This window comes from Acanthochromis polyacanthus, chromosome 13, assembly GCF_021347895.1.
Source record: "Acanthochromis polyacanthus isolate Apoly-LR-REF ecotype Palm Island chromosome 13, KAUST_Apoly_ChrSc, whole genome shotgun sequence".
Classification (NCBI taxonomy): Eukaryota; Metazoa; Chordata; class Actinopteri; family Pomacentridae; genus Acanthochromis; species Acanthochromis polyacanthus.
Window position 1 is genome coordinate 29,044,024 of NC_067125.1, and position 23,644 is coordinate 29,067,667.

At 39.7% G+C, this 23,644-nt stretch overlaps 2 protein-coding genes and 1 long non-coding RNA gene across 4 annotated transcripts in view; 1 reads left to right on the forward strand and 2 right to left on the reverse strand.

The window, feature by feature from the left end:
• LOC110947877 (SR-related and CTD-associated factor 4-like) overlaps positions 1–6,373 on the reverse strand; it is a 28,732-nt gene extending 22,359 nt beyond the window's left edge. Inside the window, exons 1-11 of one of the 2 annotated variants that reach the window (XM_022189192.2) lie at positions 6,132–6,373; positions 4,842–4,925; positions 3,476–3,520; positions 3,227–3,388; positions 2,926–3,043; positions 2,674–2,807; positions 2,425–2,571; positions 2,233–2,306; positions 1,705–1,792; positions 1,363–1,443; positions 1,047–1,126 (exon numbers count right to left, since the gene is read on the reverse strand). In XM_022189192.2, coding sequence (XP_022044884.2) covers positions 1,047–1,126; positions 1,363–1,443; positions 1,705–1,792; positions 2,233–2,306; positions 2,425–2,571; positions 2,674–2,807; positions 2,926–3,043; positions 3,227–3,388; positions 3,476–3,520; positions 4,842–4,925; positions 6,132–6,161 — 1,043 coding nt within the window. In that variant the 5' untranslated portion in view covers positions 6,162–6,373. Of the gene's footprint in view, positions 1–1,046; positions 1,127–1,362; positions 1,444–1,704; positions 1,793–2,232; positions 2,307–2,424; positions 2,572–2,673; positions 2,808–2,925; positions 3,044–3,226; positions 3,389–3,475; positions 3,521–4,841; positions 4,928–6,131 lie in introns of those variants that run through there. The other variant, XM_022189194.2, reaches the window with a different exon arrangement.
• LOC127536703 (uncharacterized) lies at positions 5,068–7,530 on the forward strand. Its single transcript, XR_007945796.1, has 3 exons — positions 5,068–5,715; positions 7,212–7,294; positions 7,490–7,530. It is a non-coding gene; the product is annotated as an uncharacterized LOC127536703 (long non-coding RNA).
• Positions 7,531–8,277: 747 nt separating this feature from the next.
• Positions 8,278–21,626, reverse strand: urb1 (URB1 ribosome biogenesis homolog). The gene is given in 40 exon segments (XM_022189191.2): positions 8,278–8,933; positions 9,458–10,033; positions 10,953–11,194; positions 11,411–11,617; positions 11,737–11,846; positions 12,006–12,149; positions 12,385–12,491; positions 12,735–12,846; positions 12,941–13,101; positions 13,200–13,302; positions 13,659–13,827; positions 13,912–13,933; positions 13,936–13,974; positions 14,054–14,164; positions 14,269–14,456; positions 14,549–14,607; positions 14,681–14,870; positions 14,944–15,148; positions 15,265–16,102; positions 16,214–16,399; positions 16,471–16,689; positions 16,785–16,984; positions 17,255–17,413; positions 17,505–17,643; positions 17,787–17,903; positions 18,187–18,309; positions 18,441–18,553; positions 18,660–18,782; positions 18,884–19,010; positions 19,098–19,271; positions 19,368–19,505; positions 19,579–19,774; positions 19,860–19,990; positions 20,083–20,208; positions 20,294–20,379; positions 20,461–20,557; positions 20,649–20,778; positions 20,882–21,033; positions 21,117–21,256; positions 21,368–21,626. Coding segments are annotated over 40 exon segments (6,777 nt in total). The 5' UTR covers positions 21,495–21,626; the 3' UTR covers positions 8,278–8,742.
• Positions 21,627–23,644: the final 2,018 nt, after the last annotated feature.

The following is a 23,644-nucleotide window of genomic DNA, read 5'->3' on the forward strand; positions in this document are numbered from 1 at the left end:
CCGAGGTTGCCCAACCACGGTTCGGCGGCCGACAGAAACGGGTCGGTAACAACTTCTCCACGACACTGGAGCAGGTGGTTTGCTCTACCTCAAAGTATAACTAAGCAGAAAGAATGTTTTATTTCTGAGAAATTTGTGATTGAGGAATGTTTAAGTCATGCTTAAGCTGATAATAAATGAAACATTGGCAGCACTTACTGTGATGTGTCTTGCATGTAGTATGTCTGTTTATCTTTATATTGCTCTTTTTCATTCAGTGGTAGCCTAGTAACAGGATGTAGGAGAAGAATCACCTTTTTTTCCCAGTTCTTACATATTTCGCACCTTTTTGCATATTTCACAACTATTCGCATACTTTCCGCAATTTCCCCGCATAAAATGGCATAAAAACCCTGCATATTTATTTGCATAATCAAGGATTTTTGCCCGCATTTTTCTGGAGGGTCTATTCAATGATCCCTTGTGCTCTATAGAAGGGGGCATCCTCATCCTGGAAGAGACCCTTCCCATTAGGACAGATGTGTTTCATCACAGAATAAAGGTGATCACTCTCACTTTTCCCTCACTTCCCTGCAGACTCGCACAAACGCAGTGGACCCCTCGGGTGCGTAGCTGTTATTATTATTATACTATTTTTTCAGTATGTAGGAGTCCATTTAGAAGCGGACATGTATGTGCAGAAGGTTGTATCTACTTATTCCGAGCACACACACAAATGCAGAGCAAGCTCACAAGCTTTGGGATGCATGCAGATGCGTGAGGAGGGTTCTGCATGGACTTGGGAAGATGACAATTTACACTGCATGGAACCGAGGGGACCTTGACATTCTCACGGTTGTTGAAGTATAACACTTGCCTAAGGAGACAAGGCGACCCAAACCATCCTAACTAAATGCCCCTCGACAGAACAGAGGCACCGGATCACTGTAAAAGGCAGGGGTTTGGGTTTTGCTTCAGTTTGTCATTTCCTGATGACAACTATGACATACACAAGCAACAACATTCTAAAATCCTGTCGGGTTAACTGTAATGAGCAAAGCCGTTACCTGGAACCAGATCTTGACTTCTTGCTGTAGCCCCTGTGTCTGTCCTCCCGCCTCATCGATGAGTCTTCTCTTGAATTTCCCTATTAGACAAGGATGGCATGACATTTTTTTAAAAGTACTGTAAGAATAATGAGCACAGGGTTCCACATTCCAGTTCAAAAAGCTCATGGCACAGGTAAAACAGAAATTTTCCTGCCAATGACCGTAACCATAGCACTGTCTTGCTTGAAATAAAAAATATATATATATAATCTATCTATCTATCTATCTATCTATCTATCTATATAAATATATATATATGAAAAAGTTGACTTACTTGCAATTGAGTGTAAGCTTCATTTACTGAATGGTATCCATCTGATTTCATATGTTCACCATGAGTGATTCCTCCACTGTGCTGAAAGGTGACAAAGAGAAAGACATGGGAAAATTTTCTAAATAAACAGGCATCATAGTAATGTTGCCTACATTACATTATAACTGAAGCCTGCAGCTCCAAAAAGCTGATCCTTTACAAAAATCAAAAGCCAAAAAATTTGAAGCATTCATAATTCGTTTGAACAATAACTCTGTCTTGACACCTGCCAGCGGAAAAGCAAAAGGAGCTGCTATATTTGAAAGTTAATAGTTATTACATGATACAGTTTAAGATGGATACCTTCATACCCCCAGTCTGTCCCATTGTGTGAGGATCTATGTTGGGCATCTGGCCAGGAAACTGGTTGAATACATTTTCAGGAATGCCTCTGACATGAGAAAACAGATTTTTTTTAGTACAGATATTTTGACAAAACAAGAAAATTGAAAAGCTGGTTAAAAACAGGTGCCACTGTGCTTAACCTACTCCTATGCCATCAGAAAACCAAAGCAACACAAAACATACAAACAAAAGACAATGTTTTGCTAAAACACACATGACAGTAACTGAAGCAAACAAAACTGACCATATTTTTTGTGAACAAGTCCTGGCTATAGTCTAGTCAACGATATAATTGCAAACTTATTTCCTTCTAATACCTGAATAAAAATGCAGTTCCATGCTGAACGTAAATGTATGCGTCATCTGCCCTAAACATGAGGTTGTGATATATACACACAAAAAAATGTGTGTACTATAGCCTTTGCACTTTCATATAAAACAAGTGCAAATGCATCAACAAACCCATTTTCAGTGTAACACACTTACTGTGCCTGAGCATTTCCTTCTGGAGCCGTTACATCCTCAGGTTCATCATCATAATCAAATCGGTCGAGGAGTTTCTGGGGAAATATATTTTACATAATTAAGTGAACAAGAATTAGTAATTACTAGTGAACTAGTAATTGTATATTATCACAGCAAAGTTATTCTGAGAGGAAGACAAAGTTTTGCCATTACCTCAGCAAAAGAGCTCTTCTTCTCAGCATGTGTACTGTGTGGATTCAGCTGGGCCACTGGCATCTGGGGTGGGTTTGGTGCACTGTTCGTGATGGTGGCAGCCAGGGTCTTATCAGCGTGCTGGAAGTTCTGGAGCATCCTCTGCAGCTGAAAGTAGGAAAAAGAAGAGCAATTCAAAAATAACACAATGATATGTAGCACAACAGCTTGAACACTTAAATTAATTGCTTAGAAGAAGTTATTGCTTACCTCCTGACCATGGGGGGACTGAAACAGCTGTGCTACAGCAGCTAAGGCATCAGGACTGGGCAGCTGAGGCACTGCAGGTAAAACTGAGGCATTATTGACAGGAGGTCGTGTCTCCATTTGGGAGTCAGCAGGAACTGTTAATACACAAGAAAACAGGACGTTTTGGCACAACACAGCATGCAGTTCATCAAAAATGGACAAACTGCGTGACCACTTTTCTTTACCCAAACAGAGCTACATTCACTTCACTACCTTCCAGTGCAGAGGGAGGTAAAATGACACCATTGGCCATATCCATTAGAGGTTGAATGATTTCCATATCAAACACACCATTCTTCTGCCACAAGTTTAGGACGCGGACAATTTTACTCTGTGAAAGCAAAAAACAAAGAAAATAATGAAGTAGAGAAAATGCGATTTAACATTAAAGGGCATCAGAGGGCTGCACAAATAATGTTTTGCCAGTGTTTTCTTTATACACACACACACACACACACACTCACACTTGTCCATATTATTATTTGTCATACACATATAAACATAAACAATGTACCTTATCATCTTCTGGGCAGCGGAAAAGGTTTTGGAAGGTATCTGTGAAGTTCTTCAAGAATCTGGGTCCAAATACATCTTTCTCAACACCAAACTGATGGCGTGACTGTCTAACAATGGAGTCAACCACGTATAAACCAGGGACTTTTAATTCTGGTCTACACTGAAACCAAAAAACAAACACAATTTATTCCTCTTTTCAACTTAAATGTTTAGTACAGTATACAGTGACAGACTCTTGAACACATACCTTCTTGATGAACTTTTCAACAATCTGGACAACATGTTTGTAAAGCTGATGAAAGACAAAAATGCATATTGGTGAGTCACAGCAAACCAGACAATACTTTAATAAGACAGGATATAACCAAAACACAGAGGTAAGGAATCGCAAGGAAAATCGTGAGCTACATGTATACTACATGACTTCTGAGTCTGCATTTTCTCCCTGTGCATGCGTGGGTTTTCTCCGGCTTTCTCCCACAGTCAAAAACATGCTGAGGTTAACTGGAAATTCTAAGTTGTCCAGAGGTGTGAATATGAGTGTCCTTGTTTGTCTCTATGTGTGGCCCTGCAATAGACTGATGACCTGTCCAGGGTGTAGCCTGCCTTCGCCCCAAGTCAGCTGGGTTAGACTCCAGCCCCTCTGCGACCATTAAGCGGTGTATAGATAATGGATGGATTTACTACATGATTTCTGCAATCAATCAAAAAAGGTATCACAGGACGACTCATTTATTTATCCTTTTTTGTGAGCTGTTAACTATCTCATTCAGCTGAAGTCTCAAAAATATTGATATCTTCATTTGCAGAGAGGAAAGTCCACTGTAGGAGGTGAGGAAGCCCTATGGAAACTGAATTTGCAAACATAGTACTTTCTGAGGTAATGTATATCAACCAATGACACGCACTTTAGACTTCTGGATGATGAAAGAATGAATAATAACAAAAACTAACACAAACAGGAAAATTTCTGTTTTTCCAGTTACATATTTAAATACAACAATACCACCAAATCCATACTGGCTCAAATCACAAGTGCTATTGGTTTGAGTCAAATGACTGTGGTTCAGCCTAAATTTGAAGGACTAAAAGTCTAGAAGTAGTCTAGTAGATCCTTATTTGAATCGGCCACTCCTTACCAACCAGGCACTATAAAGTTATTACCAAACAAAAGTGATACGTTGTTTGCAAAACCTGCAAGTACATGTAGTAACCTAGCTGATCTTGACCCATGTTGAAAAAGGTAACCTGTGATTAACATTAGCAGAGCAGGTACAAATATTCTAATTTTATAAAAATAATTTGTACATTTCTTTTAATTTAATTCTCATGGTGTAACAGATTTAAAACATATGATGGAGATTTACTCCATGAGACAATATCAAAGTGTGATGTCACAAAAAAGAGACACCATGTATTTGTAAAATACTGAAACAGTTTAAACCCTGGGTCAGATGTGCTGCATAACCTAAATCCTAAATTGCAGCCTTTGTGATATGTTCATTACAATATATCCAACTGCAACTTTGCTTTAAGTTGAAAATGAATGTGATTCAAGATCAAGTTAGTTAAAGAGCTGATTAATATAGAAATAAAACTTATGTTTACTTTACCTTAATAGCTTTGATGGCTGATTTTGTCACTGACATCATTTTAGCACGTGATATTGGAGGCTTCATGTCAATCATGGAGAATAACTGATGGGTTTTGAGAAAAGTTTTGTATTAGTTCATTTTAAAACAAAAAAAGGTGCACAATTACACTGAAGACATGCAGTATCCTGCTTTATATGGGAAAGAAATACAACAGACACCACAGCACCATAAATCCACCAGAAAATTCTGCAACATTAGAAACACTCTACAAATACCACCATAATAACATAAAACAGCATTAGGCATATTAAAGCAATGCAGTTACTAGTTTAATAAAAACTACTCATTCATACTACTTGACAGCTGAGATTTTATTGACCCAAGATTAAAATTGAACTTTCCCTACGAATGTATAACTCGGCAGGATTTCTGTGCTATACTTTGTTTGAAGTAACGTCTATGTGGGTAACCAACAGATGGTGTTTACTCATTCCTCAATGCTCACCAAGACATAGAGAGATACGTAAGGCAATTTTGCCTTTTGCAGTAGCTTGGATCTCAAACGTTATCCAACACTTGACACGTACAACAACGTTGAAGAACTAGAAATCGTATTAACGACAACTTGCGTTGTTTTAACCCAACGCTTGCACCATTTTTAAAGTTTCGTAAGGTTTTAAAGAAGAAACCAGTCTGAGACAGAGCCCAACTTAGGAGCGATACTGCACTACTTCGATCAGTAGTTCCCCACCACCATCACGCAAAAACACATGAAAACACAGCAAGGCAGACAGTGTAACTTGAAGGGTTACCGACCAAATGGCATTGATATTTGATTTTTGTCAAATTCAACTAAAGTTACACTGGACATCCTAAAGCAAGCAACGTTAAGGTAACGTTAACGATAGTTCTACTTAGTAAACTGACATCAAGACACGATACTATTACTACTGGAGTGCTGCAAAACACCACAGACATTATTGTTCTCCAGAATAATCGTTAATCTTGGTTCCTTTAAGTTAAAATTTAAGCTAGCTGAGAGGCCGTGTAAGATCAACGTACTAGCGTTAAGCTGAACCTAAGCTAGTGGCTATCAAATGAAATCAATCCAAGTTTCGTTTAAACTGTACGCGTTCAAATGAACACATTTTTCTCTCAGAATGATTTAAGCGAAATGTCTAGAGGGGAATTCAGCACTGTTGGTTGTCAAATAAGTCAAACAAGTTAAACGAATTGACATTAGTTAGCATTAGCATTAGCGTTGAGGTTTAGCTCGTGGGACCGAAGTAAAACGCGAGCAAACTTTACCTCCATGTTGAAAGCGTTCACTGCATCCATGACGGTTTGTTATACCGAAACCCGACTGACCAGCGTGTATATTTTGTTACCTTAAACAATCATAACCAGGTGTAGTTGTAAAGCTAACAACAAAGAAGAACCAGTTGCGTCGAAAGGCTGTATTTTGATCTTGACGTGGTGCTAATCGCAGCTGCTAAGCTAGAAAATGCTACTAGCTTGGCGGTTCCACCCTGTGGGCGTACGTTGGTGTGACGTAAAGGGTAGTGCTGCCTTCATCAGTATCGGAAAATAGTATTTTCTTATAATTGATCGAAGTCACATGGATACATTCTGATCGAGTTAACTATTATATCTTTTTGTATCTACTGATTGTCGGTATCGATTGATTGTCAGTAGAGCAAGCAACTACACCGTGGCCTTTTCGGCTACCTTTTCACTCCCAGTTTGTCAAGGAGAGATCGAACAAACACAGGCATTCTTGATCAAAACACAGTTAACATTTATTGCATGTGATTCTGGCTGGCATCTCAACTTTTCGTCACCTCTTTTGATTCCAAGTGTTGGTTAAAATGAATAAAGAGTGACCTAAAGTTAAAATACATTTACACTTTTATCTTACCACTGCTATGCTGCATTACACATAGACATATATACGAAAATTGCCCTACGTACATATGTCTATGGCAGGGGTGTCAAACTCAGTTCCTGGAGGGCCACTATCCTGCATGTTTTAGATGTTTCCCTCTTCCAACACACCTGATTCAAATGATCAGCTTATCATCAAGCTCGGCAGAAGCCTGATAACGAGCCTGATCATTTGAATCAGGTGTGTTGGAAGAGGGAAACCTCTAAAACATGCAGGATAGTGGCCCTCCAGGAACGGATCTTGACACCCCTGGTCTATGGCATTACATGTGTCCGCTGTAGGAACGAGGCTTCTCTGAAGTTCCTCCATAAGAGGGGACCATAGCTCTATACATCCCGCTCGTTCGGAAGAATCATTTTTTTATTTAATGTAATTATTTAACAGATGAACATGTGTGAGTAAACACAGACATGCGACTGAATTATTATTTTTTAAAACAACAGGTCACAAGAAGGCTTCATTACTCTATCCAGTTTCCCTACCTTTTCTCTTGGACACCATTGACAAGCTCTCTCCTGCCCCCTGTGTAAGAACCAGCATGCTGCATGCTGCATGTCGGATAAATATAGGTTCAGTCAGAAGAGGTGAAATAGGCAGACACATAAAGGCTGCATGTGGGTAAAGATCTCTCTCAGATTTTTCTGTTCTTGCTGAAAAACACGTTCAACTTTGTATAGATATTAGAAACAACAATAATTTCATTTACTGTGTTCTTTGCCAGTTTTTTGGAATAACACAAATACTTTTCACATAAAATGAGACGACGGCTGTGATGGAGAACTCTACAAGGTCTTTTCGATATGAATGGGAATACTATTATGTTTATGATGATACTGTGATTGTGGATGAGAGCAAGCTGAAATACAATAAATGTAAGTAGGTCTTTATGCATTGCATATTTTTTTACATTTGCCTTCTTCTGGTACACAAAGATAACAGCAATTTTTTCTCCCTTTCAGACTCAATTGTTATAATATTTTGGATTATTCTGGCAGCTTTTGTGGGATTTCTCTTTCTTGGATTGAGTCTTATGTCTCGCAATGCAAACTTTCCAAAGTAAGTGTGATGATTTTTCAAACTCTTCCTGTCTCAAGGAGGGGAAAGGGAGATACGGGTTTTCAAACTGAAACATGTAAATTCTAAACTATGCAAAAGCCACCATGCTCTAATTTAATTTTTAAAAATGTATTGTTGATGTTATTGCAGAAGCCAGAGATGCAAAGTTAAAAGAAGCAGCAGAGGATCAATTGCTTGACCAGAGGCTGAACGTAATGTTGGTTTTGTCTACAGTCTTAACAGCAAGTACCGGGTATCTTTGCTGTCATCACGACACAACCCTGGTGAGACAGCAGTGTCTTAAACTGAGGTTTAACTAACACAAGGCAGAACATTTCAAGTTTCTTAAGACAGCAGGAGAGCTTGCTGTCAAAAGACATATCTCACCTACAACCTTTAAGATCTTTATGCTTGTGTTCAAAACTGAGGTGATGGATGTAAATTCAGAATCACTTCGATGGAAAAACAGCAATTTAATATTATTAATTCCTCTTTCCGACCATTTCAATGAATACCTGCAAAGTGCAAGGGTCAATTTACCATTAAATAAATGCTATCTTGCCCATTACATTGCAGTGTGTGTACATGAAAACCATGGCCTGCATATTAAAAGAATAAGGATAGAATGGGTATATTGTTGTGCTTCATTGATAAGTCTACATTTGAATAAATGCTTTTGAATTCATTTTGTGTTCTAATATTCTAAATCTGTGCATACAGATGCACACACACAAATTAGGTTACACAAGAATCGTGTTACTTTGAAAAAAAATACAAAATATGAGCAAATCTGGAAATTGGCATAACAAAATTGTTTTACAAACGTTCACAAAATATCCAAAGTCACTTTACAATAACTAAGCAACTAAAACAGCAAAATAAAAGTCTGTTAAGTCTAACTGGGTGTAGATATAATATTTAACTCTTCATGGTGATGATGTCATTACAGATGGCTCTGATGGCTGTTGGAGTCCTTGATGATTTTGATGCTTTCTGTTTCTTGCACTTGGTTCTGGTCACCAAATTGACATGAGACAGGAAGAGTTCTGCTGATGTGGCCCCGCTCCATAATTCATGAGTGTACAACGACAACAGAGAGAGCCCTGCTTCTGGAAAGAAGACAAGAAGTTGAAGTAATTTACATTACAATTTAGTGCCATTGTGCAGCTTCAGATTTGGACATTAAAAAAATCTCTAAATTATCCATGTCTACTATGCATGTCATTTTTTGTCTCTCAAATGTTTAGAAACCTGTCAAAATGTTCTTTTCTTGCTTACAGTAGAGTGCTATGTAATTAAACCAACTTCTAGTTTTGTGATTACATCGATCAACTCAATGCATTTTACCATTTGGGATGTAATGGGGACTAAAACACATGTTTCAAATTTTAGCAATGCATTTATCAAATCCTTAATTGCACAAAAACCTTTTTTCCAAACTACATTTTACCGCTGTAGGGAAAAAAATAAGCATCTCAGTGATAGAACTTGGTCAATACATCAGAATTTTTTCAATTGTTTGGAGCAGACAAGTCAGTCACAGTATTGTTACACTGGTTGTATTATCATAGTACTGTTTGGTACACATAAAGTCAGTCACAGACAGTCTGTGAAAAAGCCGAAGAGATCTTACCAAGTCTAGACTGATCGTGTGTGGCTTTTGGCATGCAGGCAGAGACGACTGCCCGATGTAGCTCTGGAAGGTGACCTTGGGTGTCGAGAAAGCCCATCATGATGTTGGTATAAAGCTGGAATGTTTCTGCTCTTGATGAGATGCCGGAGCAATGCTGAGCTTCTACCTGATGGTAGAACCGAAGGAGGTCTGCTTTCAAGCTATGATCAAGCAGCACAACATCCACAGCTTCCTTGTGTTTTAGCACAGCTTTTTCAAGCCAGTGCAAGAATTCTTTTGCTCTGTTTTCATCATACGAGTCCTCCACCAACCACTTCAGGGACCACTTTGTAAGCAGGTGCACAGAATCACTGGCCAACCGACTGGGATCCAGTTTGTCTTTTGGCTGTGATGGCCGGGGTTCAGTGAGGGGAAGCACAGGCTCCAAGTGAACAAAGATACTGCTGAGGTAAAATCTACACTCTGTCAGGAGACTCTCTTCGTGTTTCTCCATCTCAGTATCTTCTGCTATGTTCTCCTTTCGTGTGCAGGCCTGGGAAAAGGAGCCTTTTCCTCTGGCTTTATCCCTCCCCATCCCTGAAGGGGAATATGAACAAAACAGTTAATGACACGAAGCAATGATTTAGTTTCTATGAACAGAACAAACTCTTAAATTTTCCAGTTTGTATTGAAAAAATATATGTAGTGTCATCCAGTCCAATACGACACTTTTAAGCCTTATTGCTATTAACTTTCCTACAGAGAAGAAAATGAGTCCAGCAAAAAGGGCTGCAACCCTGTAGCAGTTGCTGGTGAGAGCTGATGCTGGTAAAGTCTCGAAGAGTACAAATTAAGTAACATGGGTTTGTCTTTAGTGCAGGCCTGGAGGCCTAATATTCAATATCAATTCTCACGTGCCTCATCACACCAGACGAGCTGAATGGACTTATCTAAAATACTGTTTGGCCACAGACTGGTTACATTAATCCTACAATACCTTATCTACAGCTTTTAATTAGGAGGTATGTTATTATCAAAGCTATGCAGAAGCCCTGCTCGAGCAATACTGTGGATGAAACTAATTATAAAGTCACTGAACTTTAACTGTAAACACTGCTACAAGGTGAGTCATACTAGATTTTCATGCCAATTAGTAATATTTGCCAACACATACACACTGTGCATGTCTGTCAGTCCATGTTGGTGAGTTTCAACTTTTAATAGCTAATTCCATAATTCTTACTATGGCAACTGATTGTCATTTTGATCAGTTTTGTCTCATCTTCTTCATTGCCCTCAGTTTCTTCTTGTTTTCAAAACTCACAAATTGAAAAGCTTACAGGAAGACTTCCTCTATTTACAACAAACCCAATATGAGCCACCACTGCAGTCGTGCTAACAGTTAGTTCCTTTTTCATTATGAGTTTAAAGGATTTTGTTCATAACAGGAGGACAGAGAAAACCAGAACAATTGTACCAGCTTCACACCATGAAAGAGATTGTTGAAGACACTCACTCATCAGTTCTTTCACTTTGTGCTTTTCAGACAAGTCTTGTATTTGGGTGAGGAGTGTTGTGTTGCGGGACAAGGAGGCCCAGCAGAGAAGCAGAGAGAGGGTTTCAGTGCAGGAGAGAGACTGTGGGCGAAGTGTGAGCCGGTCAGCCTGTTTGTTTACATTGAGAGCTGTCTCACGATGCTTCAGTACAGAGCAAAGAGTCTGCAGAAACAGTTTCAGTTGTGTGGCCTTCACACCCAACCTGACAGGGAGAGATCAAACAAACACAGACATCCTTGACCGAAAGACATTTAACATTTTAACATGTTATTCTGGCTGACATCTCAACTTTTGTCCCCAGTTTCAATTCCAAGTTGTGGGTGAAGTGAATGAATAATGACTCAATGTTAAATTACGTTTACTCTTCAACTGTGTTTTATACCACTGCTGAATGTGTCTAATAGTTATGCTGCTGTACCTGAGATGTCTGCTGATAGTTGATGCCACACATAAGAATTCACTGATGAGTGGGAGTGGGAGACATTTCACTAAGCTCTGAGGTTTCTCCTCAGTAGATGAGCAGGCCTTTGCTTCATCTGCCTGCTTCTCCTTCTGCCCAAGGTTGGTAAACCACAGCACATGGAACAGATCAATGATGGCACACAGGAGCTGCTGCTCTAGGTTCCTGAGGGGTAAAATAAGTACAGGCTTAAGTAGCAAATACTAAATTGATTGAAGAAATTATTGTAATTATATGGATGTTAATATAAAAATAAAGAGTCAAAATTCATATCTCAAGTTTACCTTTTTTCAACCACTTGTATTATCCAGGCTAGTAGCCCAGAGCTCTTGATGAGGTTATAAGCTGCTTTGGTCACACGGACAGCCTGACACAACACCCTAACGACCTGTGCCTGTGGGATAAATGCACAGCAGACATAATGGTGCCTATCTGTTTTTCATGTGAAGTGCATTTGCAAGAATCAGTCACCTTGTCCCCATAAATCTGTTTCATGCTTAATTTTAAACTGGTGCGACTAGTATGGCATCACTGTGTTTCCAGCAGTGTGTACCTGGAAGCGCTCATCACACAACGGGCTGCTGCTGAAGCCTAAAAGGATCTGAAAGATGCCTTGTTGGTTGCACAGTTGATAGCAGTGTCCATCGCTTATCCCTTCCTCCAGCACAGTGAGGATCCATTCACGTTCCATCTTGTGCTGTAAGAAAACAGACAAGTCATACTCCCAAGGCTGACACTCCGTCACAAAAACAGATAACATCAGTCTAAAAAAATGCCTGGGCAGAGCAAACAAACAGATAAAGGCCAAATGTTGTTGATACAAGAAGAGTTTATTTGGACAGTCATGTATTTGTAAGTGTTGTATCATTATAAATAACTTGCTGAACCAGAAACAAAAACAATGTTTCAGCAGTTTCTCTATTATACTTCACCTCTAAGTCGAAACCATAAAACAGCTTGAAGAACTCAGGGACTCTTCTGAAGTCCAAACTCTGATGGGACAGCAGAAACCTGTTTAACACTACATACATGTGGTCCTCTGCAAAAACAGGAAACCCAAGAAAAAGGTCAAAGATCTTGAAGGCAAAGTTAGTCTTTTCAGTAGTGTTCTGTGTAAAGAAATGCAAAAATGTTTACATTTTAACTGTATTTCCCTATTAGTTAACTTTAGATCAGTCAGAAACAGACCTTGAACAAATACTATATATTTGTCATTTGATCCTTATATCAAGGGTCAAATGACACTGGTCAGGGACTAATTCAAGTTTTCAGGGTTACATACCAGGTTTGAGCATCTGCTGAGCTGCTTTGGTGATGTAAGTGGTCAAGACAAATGGAAGTCTCTGATTCTGCTGTCGAATCCCATTCTTTACTATGTCCATCAAATACAGCAGCTGTTTGACAAAAACAAGTTTATCAGTGTTTCTGTAGGTGATGTTTAGACATATAGAATTTTTACACTCACATGTCACCTGCCTGACAATTTACCTGTCTCTTCTCTCTGAACCGAGCACCCTCCAGGTGTTGGTAGAAGCAGCTAAGCACATGGTACGCTGCTGCTCTCACCTTTGAGTCGTAGCTACTTAGAGCCATTACAGTTACTCCAAGAGCATGGCTGGATACAAACTTGAGGCAGTCAATAACACACTCTGTCACAAACAGGGACAAGAATGCAAGAGGTATAAGCACTGATGACAGGTCCTAAAACTGATTATACTGAGAGCCGACAAGCAGTGAAGTTTGCTACCTGGCTGCAGTATGGCGCTGAATAGAGGTAAAAGATAACAGGGATCATACAAATCCCCAAGGTCCTTCACTGCATTGTTGCTGTACAGCAGCTCCATACCATCCTATGAGAGAGCAAAAAATGTAAATAACAGTAAGTCAGTCATTATATCTCCCACTACTCAAGGTGTTTAGTCTTACAGGTATGTTAAGTTTCATGACATCTGAGGTAATCGTACTGAAAGACATCTGAAATTGCACGTTTTACTACATTTGCAAAGTCACGATTACTCAGGATAATTTCCAAATCTCAACAGAGAAAATACTGTGGAAAAAAAAGACAAAAATGACCTGTGTGCAAAACCATGATCAGAGCTAAACACTACAAGGAGTATATAACAAAATATGGTTCCTGATTTGAGGGGGACTAATACTTTACAGTAATTTCTTTAAAAAGTACATTTGATTTTTGAATACTGACCTGTGGGATGATCCTGCGCTGCTGTGGAAAGTGCGCTACAGTTTGGAGCATCTTGTCAGTTTTGAGCAGAGCCAATAGGTCATCCGAGCTCGCCTGCTTCCACAGCGAAGCTCCCAGGCTTTTCCTGGTCTTGTGGTGTTCCAGAGCTGCTGGGCCCCACAGGAACGATCTGCAACAGAAAACTCACACTGAGTGTCTGCATTAAACAACTGCACTTGCTGCTGGTAGAATATCAAAAGTTAATCTAACTTACTGAAATTTCAGCAGACTGACTTGTTTTTTTCATATTCCTGAAGAAGCAGCAACAGTTTCTGATCTACAAAACAAAATAAGATGGAAGATGACAGCACAACAAACACACAAACAAAAAGATAAATCCTGATTTTCTACATTACCTGAAGTACACAGTGTAGCTCCATATGCTCCCAATAGTATAACAAAGTGATTGACGTTACAGACAGATGGGCATTTCTTCACCAGACAGAGGAGGAGGGATATTAACTCTTCTAAAATGACAGAATAAGTGTTTGTTTTCTTTAGTAAATCAAGCAATTGATGGAGAAGGCTTTATGTACGGAACGATTTTTTATTTGTTTTAAATGTATGGTACCTCTAGCTTGGCAAGTGCTGGACTCTTCATCAGAGGCCAGCATGGTGGGTAGGAACAGAGAATGGCTGATGGTCATCATGTGAAGGGTGGATAAAGGTATACGATCCTTCTGGACTTCACTGTCACTATACATCACCTCCAACAGGCTAATCAAAGTGCTGAGGAAGTGGTGATCTCTGTAGCGATACCTAGAGTATTTAGGAGCGTTTTTGGGTCACTCATTCAAATAAATGCTGCACTGTTCATTAAATAGATGAATAGATTTAGACGCATATCCTACTTCAGTCCGTTTTTGACAAAGCTGTTCCACTCGGATGCAGTGATGTCTTCCGCTGAAGTCTGTGTAAAGAATATAAATTACAAAAATACAAAAGTTATAAATATGGAACATGCCAGAGAATACTAAACCTACCAGGAGTTGCTGTTTAGTTCTGTCCAGGATGCTATGCTCTTGGTCTGTTGGAGAAGTAGCCTGCTCTTTAGAGTGACTGTAAGAGGCAATTAGACACTTGAGGGCTGCAGTGGCTACAGACTTCTTCCATTTTTCTTGTTCCTCTGGGCAATCAGCAAGTTTTTCAGTGATAACATCTACAAGTTTCCATCTGAAAGAGAAAACAACATGTAACCAACAATCTCAAAGTGATAAATGTTCTTACGGTTACTAAAAACGTTTACCTTTCAAAACTGTCTACATTTTGAAGAGCATTGGGAAGATTGCTGATCATATCCCTGATGTCCTTGACGTTTGCAGAAAACTTGATCAAATTAGACAGTGTTTCTGCAAGCTGGGCTCCGGAGTCCTCCGACAGATTTTCCAGTACACTTTGTGACAATTTGGCAAGCAGTGTCTGTTTCATGGCTTTTAAAACTTCATTTTGCACTATGAGAAATGATTGAACATATCCAAATTAATACAGAAATGAGAGCAGAGACAACCGAGTCACATAAATTCACTTGTGTGCTTTTAGATAAAAGAGAATTTGCTTTAGTACACACCATCTTGGGGTCTGGCTGGGTCCTCTCTACCTGCCAGTTGTAAGTAGGCATTAATCAGTGGAAGGTAGGCTGTTATCTGGTCTGAGAGCTTCTCCATGTTTGCAGGTTCAAGGCACCACACCTCAAAGCAGAGGCAGTGAGCGGAGCTGTTCTGCAGCAGGAGAGAGCTAATAGCGAGAGTGTCATTGAGAGGCCGTTGGAGACAGTGCAACAGCACATCTGTGTGGATGAGCTTGGCACTGCCTGGCTCACGAGACAGAGTGTGGAGCAAGAAAGCTTCCAGCGCAGGGCTGGTGCAGGATAGCAGCAGGGTGCCCAAGCCATGGAAGTGTGCCTGTGTTAAGAATGTGTCCTGGTCCTGAGAAGAGGTAGATTTACTCTCTGTGAGGATCTGCAGTGCTGCGTGACCGTAATTGCTGAGCTCAGATTGTGTCCCTTCACTGCTGGGGGAGATAAGGCTGCTATGGGAGAGAAGTAGCAACTTAGAGACCACCTCCTTCAGATTACAAGAACCCATGTAGCTGTGCAGAGATAGCAGTGCCTGGAAAGGTCTAGAGTGTGTCTTTGCAGGTTGAGAACCCTTCTCTGTCAATTCTTTGAGAACAGATCTTTCTATGGCCTCCATGTAGCTACACAGAAGCTCCAAATGATTCAAATCTCGAAGAGTGGGGGCGCTGATCTTCAGAAGGGCCAGAATACCATCTGTCAGTTGAGCACACAGCTGCTTCAGTCTAGCAGGGTTCAGAGAGTGAGGAGGCAGGGCAGAAAGTTCCAGAGCCAGAAACCACTGGCCCAGACATGGATGCTTGAAGATGGAGCCAAGTGCTGAAACAAGGATCTAAGGACAGAGTGCCATATTAGACTCAGTTATTCAAAAAGTAGAATTAAACCTGATATTGTAGATAGTTTGAAAACATAAAAGTCACAGTAGAAGCACATTTTTTCTGACCTGCTCTTTATTGACTTCAACTGGGGTTAACTGGTTGAGTTCCAGAAAGAGGTCTGATCCCTCTTGGGATTTCTGAGCTGCTGGCTCAGAATTTTTGGTTCCCTGACAGCCTTGTAGATTGGCCACCATATCCTGAAGTATTCCAATTAAGGTCGTCAAAAGGGCACCTCCTATGTATTTGGGAAACTGTGTAGAAACACGCAATTAATTTTTACCGTAACAATTTACTGAGTAGTGGAATTGTATTGTGCTCTTACCGTGCCAAAGTTTTCCACTGTTGATTTGATGTAAAGCAAGACCTGCTTGATTGCAATCGGAAACTCAGTCACTGACATGGAGGATAGAGCTCCTTCTACATTTTCTCTGAATGCATGCTCAAGCAAAGTGTTTGCTCCTTGAATATAAGCAGCTTTCATCAGTGCAGTGCATGAAGTAGGGGTTGGCAATCCCTTCGAGTGGCATTCAGAAGACTTGAACTGCAAAAAAAGAACACTTCAATTTTCTGGAAACAGAAATTACAAATATATGACAATTTTCATTAACCAATCCCTTTGTGCCACTTCAAACTTACCAGTTCCTCATGACACTGCTGCGGTAACCATTTGGAGTAATACTGATGAAAGTGTATGATGGCTGGATTAGGAGGAGCAGAAAGTTCGGAGGAAACAAGCTCCTTATCATAGTGCAGCAGAGCCAGGCAGAGTGGGAGCGGATCTCTCTGACAGTGCAGCACATCTGAGAGGACTGCAGACAAGTATTCACATACCACCCCTGAGGGAGTAGGAGACAGATGGTTACCAACATCAGCACAAACAGAACTTTTTGTTTTGAAATGAATAAGCTATAGCTGGATAGAAAAAAACACTTCTGAGCTGACAAGAACAGGCTTTATTCTAAAGTAAACTTGTAATTTTCTATATATGCATTTTCAACTTTCTATTTAACAACTGAAAAAAACAACACTATTCACTATTCACACTATTCCACAAAACAAGGGATGTACCAATGTTTAATCTAATATATTAAATGTATGTGCTTGACCTTTGTCTGCTGGCAATTTGTTTCGGGATTCCAGAGCAGCAGGTACCACCACACTGAAGGGGAAGGTTTGGATAATGAGGTCTTCACTCAGAGATGGCCCAAATTCTTCCATCTCACCATCATTACCCTCCATAATGACATCCAGCATGTCCAAGACATCTAAAGGACATGGTCAGATTTCATAAACAAGTTGCACAGACAGGCTTATTGCATGAAGACATCAGTTTTGATTCCACTGATAAATGCGCACCATCTATGTGTGAGACTGGGATACTTGCGGCATCACCCTCTTGGCTGCTCAGGTTAGCTTGCAGATAACCTGCCTCCTGGACCAGACTGGCAACTTTATCTGTGTATGTGTAGGAATTGCACACCACTTTAACCAACACCTGGTGTAAAAGACAGAGATGGTATTATTAGGCATAACTTTTAGGATTCAAAATGTTTCATTTTGTCTAACCAGCAGTATAACAATAATATACTATACAGAAATGTTGACATTCAAGCTAAGACCTTGCATAAGCAGACTTACTTTCTCCAAGAACTGTATACATGTCTCCTGTTGGTTTGGGTCGAGCCTGATCAGATGGTCGAGCCAGAGCTCAAGCTCAGTCCAGGTGTGCTCAAACATTCCAGTGTCCTTTAACACCTGCATACATTTCAGGGAATACAGAATAGCAGTTATTTTTTTCCCTACCGCTAAGGAAAATACTCTTTGCGAATACTGATGCAAACCTGTTGAAAATAAGTATCAACATAGAGATTTCTGTTTATGTTACGCTTCCTTCATTAACTTCAAAAATATAAAGTGGTATCATGATGCTTCAGGCTCTTATAAAGACAAACTAGTCAACTCATATATCTAACCACCTAAATCCTCCATATATAAGCTCAAAGCAGCTGCACAGAGAGGAAGAAAGAGGGCTCCGTACTTTTTGAACCAGCGTCTGTGTGGAGGTTTTCAGGTGGCTGCTGCCGCTGCTGCTGACAAACATCTTGAGAAGCAGGTAAAGTACTGACTTCTCTCCAGATGCTGAGTCTGTATCTGCAATATCCTGTGAGAGAAGCAGTATGAAATACATTTAAAATGGCATTATTAACACAGAGACATATTCCAAACAACAGTTATTCAAAATTTAAGGAGTAAAATGGCAAAAAAAAAAGAAAAAAGATATAACTTGTTCACCTGTATGCGAAACCAGGAGAATTTACTTGCAGGAAGGTCTAAGGCCAGCTGCAGTATCTGATATTGCAAAACGGGGGGAACTTCTTCCCTCATTCCTTTCTCTGACACAATCCCTGGAAAGGTAAAAACAGTGACTCAGTTTTTAAAAGTCCACTACTGAAAAAAAAAGCAACTAAAAAACACTCAATGAAAGGCAGATCATCTAAACAAATAAATTACCTTTTAAGAGCTTGCTGAAGTCAAATTTGCACTGGCTGACCAGATGTGGCACCACTTTCTGGTAAAGGCATATGACCTGAAGAATCAGAGCCTTCAGCAGAATGACCTCAGCTGTCTCTGCAACTGCAAAATAAGGTACATAAGCCAGTCAACACACATTGTTCCAGCTTGTTCTACAGGAATAATTAGAAGAAGGAATGTATATGAAGTGTAAATGCTACTACCAGGCACGTCATTTCCAGCCACTTCAGCACTCCCTTCAGTTTGCATCTTCTTTTCTTCTCCGTCTGTCTTCTCCTTCTTGCTAAGTGACTGCCACTTCTCAACTATACATGTCATGTCTGGCAAAATCTAGAAAGAAGCACAAAAAATGGAACTTAAGTTGTAGAATGTCATCACTGAATTCTGTAAATTAAAGCAGCACTTTCCTGAACACACCTTGCTGAGTGTCTCCCTGTACTGCTGCACCACGTCCTCCATCATGTCCAAAGTGTATAAGTCTGAGTTGGACCACACAGACTTATCCAAAAGATACTCCATGTTCTTGTGGGCTCTTTTCAAGAGGAAGTTCACCATGGACAGAGTTGTAAGCTGCACTGCTTGGTTGGCAAGCTGTCAATTGAAAGAGGAGATGGTCTAAACATTTTCATAGTTTTTTTTAAAGTTGACAGAATGATTGAATTCATTTTATAAGGCTTTGTCACTTACACTGAGGCCTTGTGTGAAGAAGGCCTTGTTACAGACTGGAGGAAGCGATATCACCATAATCATGGAGAGCAGGCGAGGCACAGGGATGAGGTCATGGGTTTGAAAGACTGTTGAAATCTCGGGCTGGGCCTCGTAGATCTGGTGCAAAGACAGAGGAGTATTATCTAACAGTACTGTCTCTTAACAAAAAAAATATACCAGCAATAACTACCTTTTTAAGTAACTTGACATTGTCTTGCCAAGCACTTTTGAGGCGTGGGGTGTAGGAATACTGAGTCTCCTTGAAATATCTGGACAGAATGTCGGGGCTCTCCTTCAGCACATTCACCACCAGCTCTGCCACTAATTCATCCTCAGTCGCTTGCTTCAGCCCCACCAAGAACTGTAGCAAGACAATGTTGCCAGCTCTGAAAAATAAATAAATAAATAAATAAAAAAGCATTGCGACCTTCCCAAATAGCACAAGGTAAAATTGACACCTGAATTACTCACCTGCCAACTGTGCCAAAGCTGGCATCATGAAAGCTGATACCATGCTTACGAGAACAACACAGGTCAAGAAGGAAGCTGTGAACAAGATCCCAGACGACTGAAATCCCAGCAAGCTCCGAGTCTTTCACCATCTCACAAAGAAATAAGTCAATGAAAATCAGACCAGCAATTTTGAAAAGCAAATTTGGGTGCTACAGCCTTTGTGAGACAGTAAGTAACCTACTCTGTTGTCATCAGTGGTTGCATCCACAATCCCATTCCATTTATACAGAGATGCGATGTTGGCCAATACAGCTGGTGTGAAAAAACGCACTTTCTGTGTTTTACTAATGGCCTTGTTTAATACAACCTATAGAAAGGCAAAAGACAATAAATATCATAATCAAATCCATATATTGATTTTCAATCAAAAGTGTGAACTGCTGAGCACTTACTCTGGTCTTCAATGTAGACAAAATCAGATTGACTGTGGACATTCTGTCCTCCCTCAGGCCTGTATTCAGAATCTCTGGCAGGAGCTCTAAAACACAAAATCAACACATCATCCTTACACGGATGTAAGAGGTCACTGTGTAAACTGTAAAACATGTCAAATTACTACCTTTCATTTCTAATATTTGTCCTACTGCTGCATTATCACCAGACACCAAAAAGGACAGGACAAACTGGATAAAAGCCTGGCGGACATCAGGTCTACCCTGTGAAAAATACAGAGAAGAATGCATTTATTTACAACACCCAACAACTCTGAAAAAAATGTAAATTGAAAAGACAAATGCTACGTCGCACTTTTTTATCCTTTCTCTTTGCCAGTCCGGACAGAGATTTGTTGATATGAATGTGAGTTAAAACCTCTCTGGCAGCTTCTGGACCCTGAGACACCAGGGCAGACAGGAGGCTGAGGCACTGACGGACAAACCTGTGCAGCAGATAACACAACATTAAGGTCATGGGCACAGAAGAACCTTTGAAATTTAAGATAAAGACTGACATTTTCCATGCACTGAGATAATTTGATAAACCTGTGATTTTCTGAATTGAAAGAACTCTGCAGAAGTTTCATGTGGCTGGAAACAATCTTTTTCACAATCGCATTGCCAACCATGTTGAAGTGGGACAGGTCACTGGCTGTCCTCAGAAGGATCACCTCCAAGCTCTCAAAAATCACCACCATCTGGACAGAAACATGAAGGTTTAATTAGACTTTAACAGGTAGCCCGGAAGTTGTAATTTACTAAGAGAAGCGCTTCAGCTTACCTCATTCTCCATGTGCTTCTCTCCTTCTAGCAATTTGAATATTTCTGCACATTCCATAGAGATCTTAATATAACCTTCCACCACATCATACAGGTCAGAGCAGGGCAGCTTCTTAGCGGTTGATATGAACGTCTGCAGCCCTACGGGAGATAATATAACGACAGGAAGGTGAAGAAATGAATGGAAAAATATGATTTAGTATCACGTATGTGTAACGTGTGACTAACTGTCGCTGTAGAATATAAACGTACCCTTCTTGGCCGTGGTTGGGTCCTTTAGCATAGCTTTGAACACAGTCCCATTGAACTCCGGAACTTTCTCCTTTTTCAGCGGAGTGTTTGACTCCGAGGAGTCTTCGCTGCGACGCTTTTTACCCATTTTAATACACAATAAAAAGAGACATTAGTGACTGTTTACACACTAGTTATACGGTACTACCCTGTTATTAAACTAGTGCCAAAGTAACCCACGTTGTAGTGTAAACAGATAGCTTTCCGACGGAATTGTCGTCCGGTGCGAAACGTCTGCTGCTAAACTTCGGTTCCGCTTTACTTACTTTTTAAAAGCGATGCACATGCTCCGTCCTTTTCCGTTCTATTTCACGATGTTCATCGCTGTTGGAAAACGTGAAGATTTTGGGTTTGGCCCAAACACTGGGCATTGGAAAGATATTCTGTTGAGAACTGACAGCCACAAATAAGATACAGATGCTATAAGCCTATACGAGATGAGGTGAAGTAAATAAGAGGTGGGTGCACTCAGTTTATATTTGATGAATTTACCTTTAACTTGAATTTATCATTCGTAATAAATTTTCTTGCAGCTCCTTTAATAAATTACACAACTTACTCTCATTTATTTTAAAATCAATAATGTAACTTTGCCTATTGTCACAAATTATATGTAGCATTAAATTAAATTAAATTAAATGTTTATATACTAAATATTTAATACCAACTGCGAAGATTTGCAAAGAATGAGCATCACTAGATTAATGTTGACTCATAGTAAGATAGGATCAGACTGAGTCTCACTGCTTGGACTAAATCTGTACATTAAATTAAAAATTTGATGTTAATTTTTCACCAAATAACAACCTCATCAATTTATTATTTGTAGTAAACCTGTTTGTAGCTTTCTACCTAGTTAGGTAGCTGTTTGTGTCTCACTGTTTTTATGCATCATGCTTAAATATTGCAGCATACTTTAATTAATATTAATATTATATTAGAGATAACACACGTAATTGATAAAAGTTATTCCACATGTACTTTGTGTCATTTACTTACATATAAGTTTGTAGAAATTGTCTACAGTCAATGCACAGTTTTTTGGTATATTTATACACGTCAGTTTTTAACATGCCTTGTTTTAGTTTCACTCGACTACAGCATAATAAGCAAGGGAAAACACACATTTTGCTGAGACCATGTAGACATAGTTGTGGTTTAGCTTTGTAGCCTATTTGAAGAGTACGTGGTTTAAACCAAAGTGGAACCTCTTCTCAGTTATTCTTTCAACAAACTTTTGCAGGCACTGCCTAACCAGATCTAAAAGTTGATGGGCCCTGTCCTGTTCAGTAAAGTATTTAGAGGGTTTTTCTGAAATATAAAATCTATTTTTGTCAAAACAAGGTGATTTTTACATTCTAGTTTTGCACACAGTAGTAGATTGTAATGAAGAGCGAAAATCAAGCATCTCATCTCATGATTGAGCTCACTCAACTTCCTAGAATAGGCATCATTATGTGAGGCTTGCAAACCACTCAACAACTGCATCTCCAAATCCTGTGCATCTGCTTTTGATGATTGCTGAGAAAGACAATAATTATTATTTAGTGGAGCAATCTTGAAAGGTGATGTACTTGAATGAGATAGCAATTTTTTTTTTTAAAAAAGAAAAAAAGGTATAAAATCTGCACAACTTATGTTTGCCTGAATATATTTACTTCTCTAGTTGTTATTCAATTGCATGACCAACAGGGGCCAGCTTTGCCTGGTTTGAGAACTTGGCAGTAATGTGCAGCCTTTGCATTAAAAGTGACTTGCAGGATGACTGGAAAACAGCAGTTGTGCTGATTATCCAGTGGTTCAGTCAATCAGATACAATCCAGTCAGACAGACATGCTGACATGAATTACTTTCAGAGACTGGTGCAATATGCTGTTTAGTGAAAATTAGTTTAGACCGTCAAGTCCTTCAGATTCCCTATGATAAGGCATAATTATTTAAGATTCACTGTGAGGTTGGTGGCAGAGTCTGCTATTGTCTAGGATCTTACTTAAGATTCTGACGATTTGATTACAGCTCACTGCTGTGCGTGCTATAAAACACATCTGCCTGTAGTGCAGAAACCACCAAGACTACTTTAATGACATATATGGAATAAAGACCCTAAATATTTGTGATATGACAAGACACATTTAATGTTGAGTTCCTTCTTCAGTATTTAGAATTCAGCTATGTGACTCCTGCTAATATGCTGTCAGATGAAGTCTGTGTTGGGATACAGTTCAAAGAAACTGGGAT